The following is a 17,302-nucleotide window of genomic DNA, read 5'->3' as shown; positions in this document are numbered from 1 at the left end:
TCAGCCCTGTGTGAAAAGGAGATGTGCACAGGTAATCCTTGAAGAATGGGGCACATCCATCCTGGCTGCTCCAAGGCTGGATGGGCACATTCAGCTCCTCTTTAAGAACTGTCCTGGTATTTATGTCAAAGATAAAGGTACAGCAGCTCCCTGGCTCCTCTTGCTGGGGGAGTTACTGGAGCTGAGCATCTCCTAACTTCTCCTTTGTATCCTCATCCATCTTCTGATCCCAGTGGCTGTTTCAGTGGCCAGCAATACAGGCACAAGAATGAAAGTGCTGCTTGTTAATTAGTTCCTTCCTGGATTACAGGAGCCCTACTTTTCAGTCCTTTGGAGATACAGATCTACATGTGCTGCTTCTCAGAACTGGAAGTGGTCTCAGTGTAGCCCTGTCAGCTTGTCAGGCACTGGAGAAGGGGTGGAGGCAGCCAAAATCTGCCCTGTTTAATTTGAATTTGAAGGTATTTTGCCCAGAACATGGTTCAGCAGGTTAATTGGGTTCTTAAAGCAGTATTTAACTTTTGAGCTTTGCTCTGAAATGTGGATACCCCTGAAGCAGTGGATCTGCCTTCAGTTTTAGGACTGAATAAATGCCAGAGTTGGGCTCTGACAGATGAATTTATTTTTACATGATCTTGCCTAGTAGCAGCTCTCCTCACTTGTGGAATACTGCAAAAGATGTTTAAATCATGGCTTATATGAGAAGCTGACACATATATGAAGGTTATACCATCATATATATGTGTCCAGCCAAACCACAATGTGAAGGCTGAAGTGCAGCAACAGCTTTAAGGTTTTGGAATTTGCCTTGAGATCCATCAGGTTCTTGTGCTGTTTTGAGCCTTTTCATGGTTTCTTATCCCTCCTTGTCATTTAAGAGGCTTCTGTGTGCAGTTGGTGTTTTTAACATTTACTGGCTATGTTTCATGAGGCATCACAGCCCTTTCAGAGACAGCAGTGCTGAGTTCTCAGTCGTGGCTTTTGAAAGTGACTTTAGAATTTCACTACCTTTGATCCTAAAAATATGAGCATCCAATAACCAACAGCAGATGTTTAATCTACCCAGATTTGAGGACTGTAATAAATAATTTATGTAGGGTGAAATAAGGGAGGTTTTTTAGCTTTAGGCTGCTGTGACAGGAACATTTCCAAAGCTTTGTTTGGTTAGGTAGAGTTCTTTTTTCTTCATACGGCTTTAGCTGAATTGATGGATGAATTAACATCCATCCTGATGATTTTTGTCCTAGGTATAATGTGAAATTGTATTTTAGGGGACTTTGGGAGGTATGGAAGTGAAACTGTAGTTTCCTTATATCCACTGGATAGCTTCTGTTGGAATAAGTAGACAGAAGGGTAAGTTACAGGAAAAGCAGTTCTTGTGTAGCTATTTCATCCTAGCATACAGGTGCAACTCATAAGCTTGTTTTCCAAAGCATCGTGGAATCATTTACTAAGAGTAATGTTCAGGTTTTTTCCTAAAATTCCCTAAAAGCTCCTAAATCATGTTGCATTTTTTTCAGATTCAAGTGCACTGACCTAAAGAAATTATCTCAAAAAGAAAGATAAGTTACGTGGTTATTTTTCCCTCATGTCCCCACCTGCCTTATATATTCAACCTTTTTTCCTTGCCCATCAACTCCATCCAGAGCAAACTACTAATGGAATGCCTGGGAAACAGGTTGGTGGAGAGGGAGAGTCAGATGTTTTGGAAAGATTTTTTATTTCACTAAACTAGTATGGGATGTCTCCCTTCAAAGTAATAATTTCAGTGGAAAACCCAAAACCTTGCTTTTACTTAATTGTGCTGCTGGGGGGAGAAAGATTGCCAGTTTCAGTTGAAATTAAGGTAATTCTGGGGTTTCTCATGCTGAATTTAAGCCGAGCAATTTGCTTGGGCTTTACATGCTTGAAGGCTAAACCAGTTGTGGGTGGTTATTTCAGGTATGTGACAGTGCTTTTATTGCTGTATTTGCTGCAAAGTTTACAGAGGAGATGAAACCTTTCAGTGATAAACTGCAAATGGCATTTTAAAACCAGAGTTATGGGGGCATCACATGCAGATTTGGCACCAGGTGTTGTAAAACAATTTCTGTCCTGGTCACATCACAAAAGGAGGAGCTGTGTCAGCAAGTTGATGATTTTCTACTTAACTTTGAGGCGTGTGGGATATAAAATTTCTTTTTTCTGAGAAGATCAGATACAGCCTCTTAAGAAGTTGGAGAAATTGGGCAGTTTCTAATCGTGTATAGATTTTAAAACTGCTTGCTTTGAAGAAAGGCTTTGTTTAATATCACTTAATTCTTACTCGCCTCTTTCCATCCTGTGTTATAAACAAACTTATGGTGAGAGCTCACCATGCCCAGATGTACATTTTATTGCATTTAGCGAGTTCATCCGTAAGCAGGGAAGTCTCCTCATTACCCAGTTTGTATTATTTGGAAGAACTGGATCTTGCATTCATTTAATTAGGAAAAATTCAGCTCTAATTAGCTCACTCCTGGCTGCAGAGGGGTGGCCTTGGAGCCTTCCAGTCATCCCGAGGTGGCTTCCTGCAGCAGCGAGGGCTTTGTGGTACTGTGGCTGCACAAGAATCTGCTTTTGTAATTTCACACCACTACAGCAAAATCTGATGGGGGAAGCCCTCGACTGAACTTTTTCAGGGTACAGTGCATGAGAGGAAAATCTTCTTCTTGGCTGTGTAACTTGTGCTGCTGCTGGAAGTGTCCTGGTGGGAGAGCAGCAGAGCCCTTCTGCCTCCTCTGTCCTGTGTGTGAAAGGAGCTTGGAGAAGATGCTGTAGATTACTTCTCTTAGCACCTCTTGTATTAACTTCTGTTATAATATTTGAGTTATTCTACCTGTGTGTGTTATTACTTGGGGTTTGTTGTGGCCTTTTTCTCCCCGTTCTCTTGGAAACCACCCAGTATGGCTCCATACCTTCCATTTGAGCTTATGTGATTGCAGTAATTTATTTTAAAAATTGCCTTTATCTTTCCTTGAGCCCCTCCCCAGCCTTAGCAGTGCTGTGGGTCTGTTAAGACTTGCCAGAAGACTTCCTTAAGCACAGTTCTGGGACTGTCTTTGGATTCCAGACAATTCAGGGATTAACATACCCTCCAAACAGTGGTGGCACAGGGGTCCTGGGCAGTGAGGCTTGTCCTTAGAAACGGCATCTGGAAATTACAGGTGAGACCCTAAACTGGGGGCAGTCTGCACCAGAGTTACTTCCCTTCTAAACAGGAAGAACTGTGCTCCTGTTTCTGACCCTGGCTGCAAATAATGTTTTACAAACTCAGGTAATTCGGCCAGGTGCTTCAGTGAAGGCTCTTGCAGACCCCCAGGAGTGAAGCAGTGCTGGATCTGTGCACTCTGCTCTTCAGTGTGGCCTTAAACCACATGGAAAAGGAAATAAAGGGATCAGAGTTAGTGAGGGAAAAGGTTATGTATTTGTTGGTGCACGTAAATAGATGTGTGTCTTTATATGTGCATCTGTATAGAGATTTAAAATTTAACTGTGAAAAGTTGTAGGAAGGCAGCATGACTTTGAATGACTGGCCTTTAAAATAGCAGATGCAATTAAGTGTAGATACATGTGACATTTTCTGCATGGAAAGATATAAGAATTCTTGATTTATATTTGCAGTGATGCCTGAAATCCCTTCTAATGAAGAGATCTTGGTGTTATAATCAGATCTGAAAAATCACATTAGCCCAATGCTCAATTGTTGTAAACCTCAAGATATTAGGAGTTATTAGAAAAGCAAGAGAACAAAGTGTGTGGGTGTATAAATTCATGGTAGAATTTCTTCCTTTCATCCTGGATATTGTGTGTGCTTCCAGTCCCTCTTTTCCTGCTTCAGAAATACGAATTAGGGACTGCAGAAAGGTAAGGAACAAGGATGCTCAGAGTTCTGAAGCAGCTGAACTCTTGCCTGAGCTGTGGACCTTCCTGCCATATGATGATTTGGGCTCTAAAAGTTGGTGTAGGTTCCAAAAGTGATGGGGCAACGCTATGAAAGGGGAATTTGTTGAGGATTATTGCACACACACATTTGGTGTGTTCAGGTGAGGAGGATCTTAAACTGCACTTGGAGTGAACCTGGGGTGGTGGGAGGGGAGAGCAGCTCTCCAGCCTCACCCTGCTCCTTCTTCAACCCTCCTGCAGACAACTGCTGCTCTCAGTCTTCTCTGCTTTCACAGATAACATATTTTCATATTGTGGGGTTTCTCAGCCTGGGCTTTTTTGGGACATGGTGTTGACGTGTTCCATGTGCAGGGTTTGAGATGGGAAATGTCACTGAAGTGTCCTCGGTGTTCAGTGTGGTGGGGTAGTGATGGTTCAGAGTGTCTGGGGAGGAAATCAGCTCCAGAAACTGAGGTTGTAACTTCTAACAGATGGAGGGGGAGAGAAGAAAGTCTTAATTTTTTTTTTTTTTAATTCCATATGCTGGATGCTGCTCAGACCTGCAGTTTGGATAACTCAATTTACCCTTCCATTATTGTTAGTACCTGGTCTCACCTAGGAACTTTTTAAGGATTGCCAGGTTTTGTGCTCAGCAGTTTTTTCTCTTTAAAATGTGCTGCCATCCAGAATGCCTGAACTTGTGTTGGTAATTCAACATCCGTGCTTCTTTGCACCTTTGTAGTTGTTAAACTTGTGCTGTCACTGCTTCAAGGAAAGCAAATCCAGTAAACAGCACACAGATTGCAGCTGGCTCAGGGTAACTGAGGAAGGAGGAACTATTTTATTTTCCATGATGCACAACACTGTCAGAGTTGCTAAAAATGAGGTATGGGTGCAAACATTTTCTCTGTGTGCAGTGCTTGTATTTTAACGTAGCACAGCACATAAAGCCACCTGAAAACTTCTGTTCCTTACTGCCTCCAAAATTATCATTTGTTAAGTCACTGTAAAGCCTCTATAACAGCTTATTAAAGAAAGTCCTGTTAAAATAACATTTAAATTAGTGGAAAGACCTATTTGAAACAGCACTGTGCTATGAATGGCAGAATTGTCAAGACTAAAAACCAGCATGAAGGATTTTTTTCCTAGTAAAATGTTTAAGTAAGTAAGTGAAAGGGAGTGGCCAGATTTCAAATATATGATTTGATCCAAGTATTCTTAGAAGGTTTGGACCAATCAGTATTTTTTTAGTGATTTTTGAATGTCTATTTAGACAATTTATTGTCCCTTTCTGTAGTAAGTAGAGATGATAAACTATTAGTTCTGGAGTGGTTTTGGCGTTCCCATTGATCTGCTGTGCAGCTGAGGTGGTGAGTTAGGAATTTAAGCACCCTGCTGTAATTGATGCCTGCATTCAAATGAGATAATTTGCCCTCATATTTTTAAGCAGAGGCTGAAAACAAACCAGAAATTATTGGCAAGGTTTCTGTGGCAGTAGCTGCAGGCAGCAGGACACGCAGCATTGTTCTCCCCGTTCTAATTTCAGCATATCTCAATTTTTAATGTCGGAAAGGAGTTCTCCTTGCCAGGATTATATTGCAACTAACTTGCTTGTGCTTGCAATACCATTTTTTCTGAGTGCTTTGAAAATATCCTTCCCAACTGCCCAGGTATCCTTTGGGGATTTCTGAAACTGTATTGTTGCAAACAGAATATGACATTTTGAGAATTAGTCTTTTACTATAACATGTAGCACTGGTGGCCAGAGTTCTTCATGTGTTTCTTGTTTGACTGGAATATTGATAAGTGGTGCTGCATTGGTTTCAGTTTACAGATGTTTTTTAAAGTAATGAAACACTTCCTTAAGCACACAAATCTCTGCACAGTTCTGACTTCATCCTGTTATGGGAGCACTTTTTAAATTGGTGAAAGTCTATAAAACCCATTTACTTTTGGATGTTGGTACACTTTGCTCTTAATAGCAATTAATAGCTGAACCTGGGCAGTGCTCACTGCCTTAAAGTGGAAAAGTATTTTGGCAAATATGGCAATGATGGGACTTACTAAGAATTTCACCTACCCTCTAACTTTGGGATCTGGGGGGTTGATTTCCTACTCAAAGTAGGAAAGAAATACTTCTAAATAATCATTAACTACAAGTATGATAATAGATCATTAAAATACTTGGTGAACAAATGAAGTATTACTTAAAACATTCTAAAACTTTTCTCCAAGTCTTCTATTTTATTCTTTTTTTTATTTTAATGTGTATTCAGGAGCTTTTTTCTTAGGGGAATCCCTAGATGCCTTATGTACATTTCTTTTCTCAAAACAATTGTTTTCAACTGCAGTTTTCATTATTTAAAAATGCTACACTTTCCTTCCTTCAGCTGTATGTATTTTTTTTTACCACTTTAAGGTTCTTTTTATCCTGGTAGACCAATAAGCAAGTTGAAAGTCAAGGCCAAGGCTGCTGTTTCTTTAGTACCACCCTTGTTCCTGCAGCCTCTGTGTTGTGTCTTCTGTCCTGCAGCAATGCTGTCAAACAGTAACAGAGGAAACTCAAAAACATCTCAGAGATTTTCCTGACCCTTGCAGGACTTGTAAATGCTCCACACATGATTGTGCACTTGTGTAGAAACACTACAGCAGGCATTCAGTCCATCTCTGGTTTTTAGATCTCTTTGCTTCCTTGCCCCAGAGATGAATTTTAGCAGCGAGTTATTTTGTGTAACCACAGTATCCACCTTGGATGTTACTGGGAGTTTGGGAAAACTCTCTGTGTTGTCTCAGTGTGATTATGCAGAGTTCCAGGACGTCACTGTATGAGTCTGGCAAGGGAAGAAATGTTATAAAAAGAAGAAAAGCGGTCTCAATATGCTGGAAAATCTCAGCAATCTTAAGACTTGATAAAGATTTCTAGGTATAGAAGCCCTACATCTTCAGTTCATTTGTTGTAATCTGGAAAACCAGGTCTGTACCACATGAATTTATATTTCTGCTGTGTGTTCTGTTTTTTTTTCCCAGTGTCCCAATGTAATATCAGCTTGAAGAAGCAGAGGAGTCGAAGTATCTTTAGCACCTTATTCTGCTGCTTTCGTGACTACAATGTCGAGCCACCATCCACCAACAGCACCAGTGCTCTGCCTCCTTTGGTGGAGGAGAATGGAGGACTTCAGAAGGTCAGGATTTTGTCTTGTTTTGCTGTCATGTGGGTGTTTTGTAAGCAAGGATTAATTCTGCTTCCAAAGGTTTGTCCTAACAAATTTCCCTCGTGAGGAACAGCTGTGAGGTACAGGAAAAAAATTACTGGTTTGAGGGTGGATTGCTAATACTGTCTGTCCATCTGTAATATAAAACTAATATTTCTGTTGTGGATGTTGGCACTTCACATTCTGTAAACAACCAACATTTAAAACCTGACTAAGACACCAAAAAAAACGGAGACTTCTCATAAAATTTCAGCGGCTGAGTTGTCCCCAGCTTTGGTTCCCTTTCCTGGTTACAGGAATGTTAAAATATGTCCCACTGGAACATAGAGGAACCTTCTGAACATCATTTTAAAGGGTTTTCAGTGACATAGAATCAAATCAAAAGACTTTTTTCCTAAGCAGTCCACTTACAGTCAATACATGCTGAGTCCAGGGATAGCAGCTTTTGGCCATTTTTCCAGATTAATAAGTTTTGTTTAATGAGTCAAATGAATGGATGGAGATTTTAGGTGCAAATGCAGATAGAATACAAACAATGCAACGCAAATTTCTTCTTTATAAATCTGATAACACTGAAAGCATTTGTGTTACGATCTGAAGAATTTCAGTTCAATATAGCAAACATAGCAATGCCAAGTTTTCCATACAGTTTCCAGTCCTCTGAGATTGCAAATACAGGTGAATCCATGATGGAGAATAATGGCAGAAATGGAGATGTCTCTGGGTTCTTTATCCTTCTGCTTTTCACACAGTTTTTCATGTCTGATGCAGCTGATTCCTTCCTTCCTTCCTTCCCTTGTCCAGTCCATTTTATTCTGGCTTGAATTCTGCTGGTTGTGTTTGAATTCTGAAAAGCTCAGGAGTGAGAGCAAGGAACTGTTTGGTGGCAGAGAGGGAAGGAGAGCAGATGAAAGCGATGGAGATTTCTGTGTGGAGGTAAAGTCTGAACTGTAACAGTTCCTGCTGAAACTGCTCTCACAGAGGTAAATTGCACTGAAAAGCCTGCCAAGAGGAGGGATTGTACATGTATTTTTAGACTTCTTCTGCTAGCCAAGGGACATTTTGAGTGAAAGGAGGGAAATCTAGCCTGGATGTGCTGAAGGGAAGGCTGAGGAGTGTGTAATGTGTATGCACACGTTCATCTGAGGAAAAAAAGGGATGGGAAGCTACTAAAATTTCCTTTCCACTATGCTGGGGAATGGAAAGGAGGAAGAAGTGAGGCTTACTGGCAGAACTACAGCTGAGAGAAGATGGGACTTCAGTAGAAAGTAAAACATAAAACCAAGTTTTTTTGGTTTTTTTTTTTTTTTTTTTTTCTGTAGAAAAACATGAGTTTAAATGGTCTGGAGTCAGTAGTGTCCAGATTGCATTTTGCAAAACAATTCTTTTCTAAATATGTCTTATGCCTTGAGAGATTGAATGGGTGCCCACAGAAGTTTTCATCCTCACTCTGTGCTGCCTCAGTGAGCAGTTCTGGAGTTGTGCAATACTTGAACACAAGACCAGGACACAAATCACAGCGTTCCTAAAATGACCAGATCAAAATGTTCAAGATTAAAAAAAAATTCAAAGAATATATTGAAGATAATTCAATTAAAGAGTGTTTTCATCAACTGAATGAAAGGCACTCAGATATTCATATCTTTTTAGAAGAAATCAATATAGCTGAACTTTCAGGTGGTTCTTGAGGTAAAATAAGTCTGTGACATTGCTATTTTAAATGTTGTGTTTAAGATTAATAAGCTCTGTATGTGTTCATACTGTTTTTATTTTGAATGCTAACACAGTGTAAGTAGGAAAATCTTTTAAGGAAATCAAAAGAGCATTGAAGACTTTTGAATATTGTTACACTGTTGGACTGGTGATTTTTACCAGGAGAGCTGTTTCAGAGCTGTGCAGGCTGCTTGAATTTGGTGGAGTTACACTGAGCATCTTGTTTAGAGTCAAAAATAAGTAAGGTGGGGGAAGCACTAGTGGGCCTTGGATTCTAAATTGGTGAAATGAAATGTCCAGGAATGACAAAATTGCCTGTCAGGAAAGAAAATGAAACCTGACAACCCACTGCTTAAATTCCTCTGCTGTTTTATTAGAGCTCTTTTCTTTTTGCGTTAGTTTCACTGCCAGGTAGGAATTGTTTAAATTCTGTTGAGCTGCTGCTCAGATGGTCACTTAGTTAAATCTGCTCTCTCTTTTATGTTTTATTAATTATTTATCACATCACTGTTCACTTCTGGCCGGGCCCAGTCAATCCATGTGCTGTGACCCTTTCCTTAAAAAATGAACAAGGAAAATTGCACAACGATGTCAAGCAGTCACCACTAGACATGAGTATAAAAGGGCTTGGAGGTACTTTCCTTATGTCTTTGCCATTCAGTGGAGTTGGTACATGAAAACTGGTGATAAAGACTTCAGAGGAAGGAAAGGAATGGGGGAAACTTCTGCTGGTGTCACTGGAATTCGGTGTTCTGTGTTGCTTCTGGCACATCCTAAGGCTGATGTGATAAGCCAACTTCCTTCTAATTCGAAATCTTGATTTTTGTAAATGCTGCCCTGTTCAAAAGGAGGGAAAGTGGGAAAAGGGTATTTTATGAAGTAGTTGAAAACACAGCACTGAAATTTTCTTCAGAGTAAGTGTGATGTGTGAGACAATTCTTATTGTCGTATTATTTGGCTTTAGTAGGAAAAAAAATGAAATCAGTGCTTCAGATGTGACTTGATGGGGCTTGACATGTCAAGTGTTCTGTCACTTCTTCATGGGGTTGGAAGGAACACCAAATTGAGCATGGTTTTGATTAAACAGTTCCTTTCAGTGATAAATTCTATTCTGTAAGTGGGGAAAAAAGAAGCCCAAAAACTTCTTTAAAGTATTGAGTTCTCTTTGAAACCTTCTACTCACAGAGCAGCTGCTTGTCCAAGTGTGACTCTAATACTGGTAATGAATGGTCCATTCTGTCTCTGAAAGTTTCAATGCAACATTTTTTTTCAATAATAACTTGTATTTACTGAAACTGTGGCATATTTGTTTTCCTCCAAATGCAGCAGCTATTCAGCACAGCAGAAGATACATTGTAAGATGTGATATCTGTGGGTATGTCATCCTGCCTGCAGCTCGGATGCTGAGCCAGATGTGACACTGGAAGCACAAAATATTCAGCCCCATGAACTCCTTTATAATTTTTTTCCTGCCTCCTCTGCAGCAGGCAACTCCCCCACACCTTCCAGCCACTTTTTTTTTTTTTTTTTTCTTTAGAGTGCTGGGAGAGAGAATTGTGTTTTGTTTTCTTTGGGATAAATTCAAATCTCAATTTCTGTTCTTCATTTAGCAACTTGACTCAATTTTTGTATTTTCTGCATGTAAGTTTTTTCTTCTGGGTAAGTTTGTTACCTGATTTTTGAGGTGTTTGTGGATACAGGTTTCATTCATTCAGACTTGAAGGGGGAGTCCACATAGAGAAAGGTGAGAAAAGCAAGATACAAACTCTTTTTTCCTTTTACTTTCAGTTGTGGTGAGTGAGGGAGCCCTGACAAGTCTGTGGGCACTTTGCCATTTCACTCCCAACCCACTTCCACTGGAGTCATCCTTGCTTTTGTTTCACAGCAAGATCCAGATCAGGCAGATGGCTCCAGTTAATGAGATGAAGCATGAATGAGGAAAGGGATTTTTATACTTGCTGGGTTAAAGGAGAAGCTCTTGATCCACACGCACCAGGGAAGAAGACAGAATTAGGAGGAGGATTTTTCTGGGGGCAGCAGCTGCTCCCTCTGCTTTTCCTGTCACTGATTTTCCACCTCACTCCAAAAGCTGTGGTTCCTTCTCCCCACTGCATGATGCCATCACCTCCCAGGTGATGTTGGAAAGCTGTCTGGATGCCCTGTGGTCGTGTCTCCAACACTCTTCCCTGCTCCAGGGATCTCTATTTATAGCACAGTACAGGGGAAAGGATCTTCTCTCTGTCCCACATGAATATGGCCCAGCAAAATGAGGAAAACAGCTTGTAGGGAGCACGCTCTTGAGGTCAAAGTAGCATCTGCTTCATGCTGGAGACCTCGAGGAGCAGCAGGAGTGTGGGCTCTGTGATGAGGACATCATTAATGACAGGCTTTGTGAGCAGAGGTGGAAATCCCTCTCCAGTGTGGAGGCAGATAGCTGTGATTGATGTCAATCATTGTGCTTTGTCTCCTGCTTAACCTTCACTGATCAGAGCAAGAAAATTCCACGTGTTTGGTTCCGTTGGTCACCATCAAGATGTGTTTAGAAGGTGGGTTTAGAAAACAAGATCTCCTCTCCATGCCAATTCCCAGAATGACCAGGTCGGAAGGGACATTCAAGATCGAGTCCAGCCCAGCCCCCGACACCTCAACTCGACCCTGGCACCCAGTGCCACATCCAGGCTTTGTTAAACACACCCAGGCATGGGGACTCCACCACCTCCCCGGGCAGCCATTCCAGAACTTGATCATTCTTTCCATAAAGATCTTTTTCCTGATCTCCAACCTAAACTTCCCTTGGTGCAGCTTGAGACCGTGTCCTCTGGTTCTGTCAGTTCCTGGAGAAGGAGCCCAAGCTCACCTGAGCACAGCCACCTTTCAGGAGCTGTGGAGAGTGATGAGGTTCCTCTCTTTGCCCACTCATTCTCACCTTCTTTGCCTCCCAAAAAGTCTTCTTTGTTAAGAGACAGCTTGAGAGTTTGTCACATCACTTAAGTGTCAAATGATAACTGTACTACTGTTTTTAAAAGAACTTGTCATGGTCTACAGAGCAAGCTTTGTGCTAAAGAAACTAACAGGATAAATCTGTTATTTTGGTCAGCTTCTTCTCTAAAGTGAAACAGCTTCTTTATCTTTGAGTACAGACTGTTCTGGAAAAAAGCAAAATATTGTGGTCTGTCAGTTGGTGCTCACTGAGGCCACACGTGACCATAGACAGGGTAAGTGAGGAACACAGTGCTGGAAATTACTGTTTCCAACTAAAAATTATGCAGCTAAAGGAAAAGATAGGATTTATCATTCCATCTGTATATAGCATGGAAAAAAATAAAACCCATGGAAAAAAACCTGATTTCAATGGCTGGGGACAAATCAGTTCCTGGGTTGTCTTAGGGATACAATAGGGAAATTTTGGCATTCTAGGAACAGCTTTGTTCTGTTACCAACATCAGGAGCTCGTGGAAAGCCTTCAACAAATGTCATCTGTCATCTCTTTCAAACTCTGCTGTTGTGACCCATTTCCCTTCCTGTTCCAAGGCATTAGGAAATGAGGCAGGACCTTGTAAGAAGTTTCCCAGAGCAGGCTTGTTTCTAAGAAGCCTTTGCCTGTTCACGAACACTTTTGCTTTCCCAGCAGACTCTTGCACTTCTTTCCGCTTGTTTTTCCTGTTCTCATCTCTCTTACTGCTATTTTGATTTTTGCATAGGTATTTCCAGGGTTCGTCTTAAGAAATTTGCTTGTTTCCACTTTTTTTTATTTAATTTAAGAAATTCTTAGATAAAAATGAGGCAAACAGTAATGCAAGTCTTTTAGCAACTTTGGTTTTGGGTTCCCATGAAAGCCAGTTCCACTAATAGGACATTAATGTACTGAATAATATTTTTCTTTTTATTGCTATTACCCTGAGGAAAACTTGTATTCTTAGCAGCTTCTGTGTGTGTGTTTTTCTAGAAATCAGGTACTTTTTACTAGTGCCAAGTTTTTGATAGCTCATGGTAGTTGCTGCTCTCTAGTTGCTCCTTCAGCTTCTCAGGATTTTGGGCAAACTTCAGTAAAAAAATTCCGCTGAGCAGCACTAAAAAAGAGCGCTTAAAAATGATACAGAGTTATTTCTGTTTGTCAGTGATGTGTCAACACTGGTAGACTTGAAAACAAATAAGCAGGAGGCTTCTTCAGCTGGAAGAGGCTGTTCTAGATTTGAAAACAGCCCTTTCAATAGTTTCTCTGCTGGAGATCAGAGCCTGTGTTGTCCAAATATTAAAGAATAAAATCATCTACCCAAGCAGCATCTATGCTAGAAGGATCAGCTTCCTTTTTTTTTTTTAATGTCCTGTGCCCACCAGAAAATAAAGTTGGTTTTGAAGGATTAGAGAGATGAGAAAATAGAGTTCCAGCTTCAAAAATATCTTACACATTTGAGTGAGAGTTTGAGTTGAGTGAGAGTTACCCAGTTGAGCCAGGCTTTGTCCATTTTGGAGCTGTCCTTGTTTCTGGATGTCCAAGGATGAGAAGGAAAGATCAGGTTGGCCAAGAATTTCCTGCCTTCTCCCAAGTGCAGTGCAGAAGTGAGGCCATGGGAACAGCACTGGCACTGCTGGATGGAGAAAGTGGGATTCCTTGGATTAATTTAACATCATCATGTCCTTCTCTGACATTTTGCTGTTGCCTAAGTGAAAATGCTGTTTTTTCAAGTCAGTTGTCTCAAGTGAAGTTGGGTTCAAGGAGTGGAGTTCTGCCCTCTGCCAGGCTCTGGCTCAGCCTCTTGCTGCTGCAGTGAAAATTGACAAATATACCCATTAGTAGATCTTAAAGCTGAAAAAGTTCCAGTAAATACAGGTACTTTCTTATTGTCACCTCTTATTAATCATAGCATGGGTTTTATCAGTCCAGTCTCCTAAAAATCATAAATGCCAGTATACTAACAGATCATTTCAGCAACTAAAATGCAAAATCCTGTTTTTATTTTTTTTTTTTTACCCTGGTTTCTCGAATACTTTGAATTTTTGGTTTAAAATGTTTGAGTGCTACATTTACTGCTCCAGACCTTTGTTCTTCCCTTTAAAAGCCATTACCCTTACAGTGATTTTTTTTTTCTTTTTCCCCAGGGTGACCAGATGCAGGTCATGCCTATACCAAGTGTATGTATTTTTATCCCTTTTTCTTTTAATAATTTTCATGACTTTTGCTTTGATTCATTTTATGTTGCCGTCTAACAGGTCTGTTTTGTGTTGCATGTTAACAAAGGGATTTTATGTTCTGTCTGTAATGTTGTATCCCCAGAGGTGAATTGTGCTGCATGTCTTCTGCAGGGACTGAAAGAAGAGTTTGGGTTTTATCTGGGTTTCTTCTGAATTTTTAGCATTTTGAAAACACATGAGGTAGTCTGAAAATGATTTCTTCTAATAGAGGCAAAAGGTGACTCATCATCATTATGTGAGACACAATTACAAAAACCTTTTCCTCTCATTTTCCCCTGTATTCCAGTTGAAAAGAAGAGTTGGCAACTGCATAATTTATTTGAAATAAGTCATGTTAAGAAAACAGAGCACACTGACTGCTGCTCATTACTGCACTTGTTTGAGATGATGCTCTTGGTATCAGCTGCTGCTTTATGGGCCTTAATATTTCTGTTTATCTTCCCTGGATTAAACTTGGAATGCTGTTTGGCATCTGAATTATTTTTCAAAGCTAAATAAAAGGAAGAAAAAAAAAAACAAGTCAAGTCCTTCAAACTGAAGCTTTTAATTTAATTAGTTTTAACCTTTTTTGGTCAAAAAGCTGCTCTTTTTTTTTACAAGGATGAAGGCTTAGGCTTTGTAAAGCTGAAAATGCTTTTTTTTTTCCTTTTCTTTTTTGAGCTCCTTTGCTTTTTACAATATTTAATCATTGCAGAGTTTCCCAGAAAACAGCAGTGCTGATGTGTGGAGATAATGACCCAGCCCTCTTGTTTGAGATATTTGGTAGCTTTTAAAGACCTGGATACTCCCCAGGATGCCATTCTTTTTCTTCTTTCCCTTCCTTCTCACGTAGCCCAGCATTCCAAAGCCTCCTGTAAGAATCCCCCTGTCTGTGCTGCAGGAGATCCCTGTGGCTGTGCACATCTTCCCACTTCCAACAGCTTCTCTTGCATTTGAGAGCTGTTGGAAATTCCTCTTCATTGCTTACCTGTTATTTCTGGAATGGCTCATGCATGGTGTGTATGCAGACAGGCATGGACATGCATGTGATTTGTATTTCTGCAGGTCTAGGAATAGAAAAAAACCTCAAATGTAAATCAGAAAATACTGATTTCCAAACTACTTTTCTTTTTTACATAGCTGCCAAATTCTGTTAGGTGACTGCAGTGGCTCCACTAGGAATTATTTGAACATGAAACATGTTCTGGCTGTGCTCTGACCTGGAATAAAAACCTTTCCCAAGAGTGACTCTAGGTACTAACAGAACAAGAATTCAAACAGAACAAAATTTTGGAAGGATAAATGAGTAGAGCTTTGACAGGTACAGAAATTAAATCAGATGCTTTGTTAGAACACTGTCTTTCAGTGTTAAAGCAGTGCTCTGTTAGATTTGGACAGTGGTAGGAAAATGAATAATTCAAGAAGGGATATCTTTTTTTCCCTCCTTTTTTTTTTTTTTAGCTCAGCTGTCATTTTGCAATCATACATTCCCAGCACTAAAAAGGCAGCAAAATCAACTTTTCCCTGCAGTGATGATGTAGAGTTCTGAGCAAGCAGGTGACTTTAAACACTCCTTCCCCTTCTCCAGTGCCATCTGATGCTTCTTCTTGCAGCAGGACAGGGGAGTGCCAGGCAGCCGTGGCCCTGGTGTGACATTTACTGCCCAGTATCAAAGTGCTGCTGGCTCTCGGGAACCAGCCAGCAGCACTGTGTCATCATCTAAATAAAGGCACAAGGGAGCTGCACACGGAGGGAGTTCTAGGAAGGAAAGTGCAGGGTTGTGTTAGGAAAAGCACATGGAATTGAAGTGTTGCTCTGCTGGTCTTAGGAGGGGTGTTGGTCCTGAGTGCTGGAGCCCCGAGGTTTGCTCCGAGACAGCTCTGATTTTGTGTTTCAGACCCATTAATTCTTGATTCTCTGCTACCTAGGGATGAGAACTGGGGCTGTGTGAACTGCAGTGTCTTGTACAGACCAGGAGAAAGATCTAAACAGCCACAGAGCTTGGTCACAGTTCAGTGGATATTTACTTTTTACAGGGCTGGCTGCAAATGCCGTCAGTTCAAGTGTTCAGGGATTTCCTGAGTGACTCTAAAAAGTGCTCTGCCCACTCCCCACTTCCAAATTGAAGCCTCCAGTCAAAATATGAGGACTTCTGGAGCTTTATTGTGCTTTTTATTGTGTATTAAACCTGGCAGTGTGCTGAGGTCACCTGTTTGAAAGCTTCCATTGCTTTATGTGCGTTTTGCATTGCTTTTATTTGCATTTATGTGTGCGGTTCAGTGAAATGGATCTTCTGCTCAATCAGATTTGTCCTGTATTAATTGCACTGAATTGAAAAGCTTGGCTTAATATGAATTTTTGCTTGGTTATTGATAAAGATGACTGCTAAACAAGAAATACTCCAGCTTCAAGTTAGGTGCTTCAGAAAATAGAAACAGCATTACTTTGGAGTTTTTTAAGAAATGAACTTCACCTTGTTTGTAGCTCATATTTTAAAACAGTTTCCAGATAAAGCATAGGTTAAACAGCAGCATAATTGATTCTTTTCCTTATACTGCAAAATTAATTATTTTTAGGGCTGAAATAAACACAAAATTTTTAAAAAGGCAAACCCAAAACATCCCCAGTTGACACATTTTGATAGACCTGATCAAAAATGTAAATGTAGCTTAGGATGCCTGTGTTTTCATAGATTTTATCCAGCTTTGTTTGGAAAGGATATGGTAGAGAAATCATAAAACCATGCAATGGTTTGGGTTGGAAGGAACTTTAAAAGATTATCTCCTTCCAACCCCCAAATCAAAGTAGTCCCATAGCAGCTTCACTATTTTATATTCTTTTGAATGAAGATGGAATTCTTTTGAATGTAGGTGGAAATACAAAGCCATGCTTATGCAACATCTTAAATGAGATGCTGTCAAGCTTCTCTTAAACAACTCTTAAATGAGTTGGAGTGTCCCCTTTGTTCAGCTTAAAATTCCACTGTCAACAAGTGGTACCAAAATTATCCCTCAGAATCCCTGCAGAAGTTAAATCTTAGCACGGGGATATATTTTTCACTTGTCCTCACCTACATTAGCTAAATCCTTATCATAACTTTTTCTAGAAGAAACTTCGGGAGCTGCCTGCTCCGCAAGAGGAGCTGGCATCTTCTGGCAGCTGTGTTTTAAGTAGGAATAATTTCTCTTCTGTGAGAGTATTTCTGCACATAGCTGCTGGGAGAAGCTGTTAGCCCCGGAGTGTGAGCAGAGGACAGGAACAGTAAATTAATGTGCTGCACTTAGGCTGAACAACACTGCCAG

The 17,302-nt window shown here is 40.4% G+C and overlaps 1 protein-coding gene across 9 annotated transcripts in view; it reads left to right on the top strand.

Annotated features, from left to right (window-relative positions):
• Positions 1-17,302, top strand: part of CTDSPL (CTD small phosphatase like) — a 79,720-nt gene that overhangs the window by 38,638 nt on the left and 23,780 nt on the right. For 6 of the 9 annotated variants that reach the window (XM_068175565.1, XM_068175580.1, XM_068175574.1 and 3 more), the window contains exons 2-3: positions 6,931-7,085; positions 13,929-13,961. In XM_068175565.1, coding sequence (XP_068031666.1) covers positions 6,931-7,085; positions 13,929-13,961 — 188 coding nt within the window. The remainder of the gene's footprint in view (positions 1-6,930; positions 7,086-13,928; positions 13,962-17,302) is intronic. The other 3 variants (XM_068175585.1, XM_068175571.1, XM_068175581.1) reach the window with 1 other exon arrangement.

This window comes from Anomalospiza imberbis, chromosome 1, assembly GCF_031753505.1.
Source record: "Anomalospiza imberbis isolate Cuckoo-Finch-1a 21T00152 chromosome 1, ASM3175350v1, whole genome shotgun sequence".
Taxonomy (NCBI): Eukaryota; Metazoa; Chordata; class Aves; order Passeriformes; family Viduidae; genus Anomalospiza; species Anomalospiza imberbis.
Note: the sequence above shows the minus strand (reverse complement) of the source record. Positions and strands in the feature narration are given on the sequence as shown.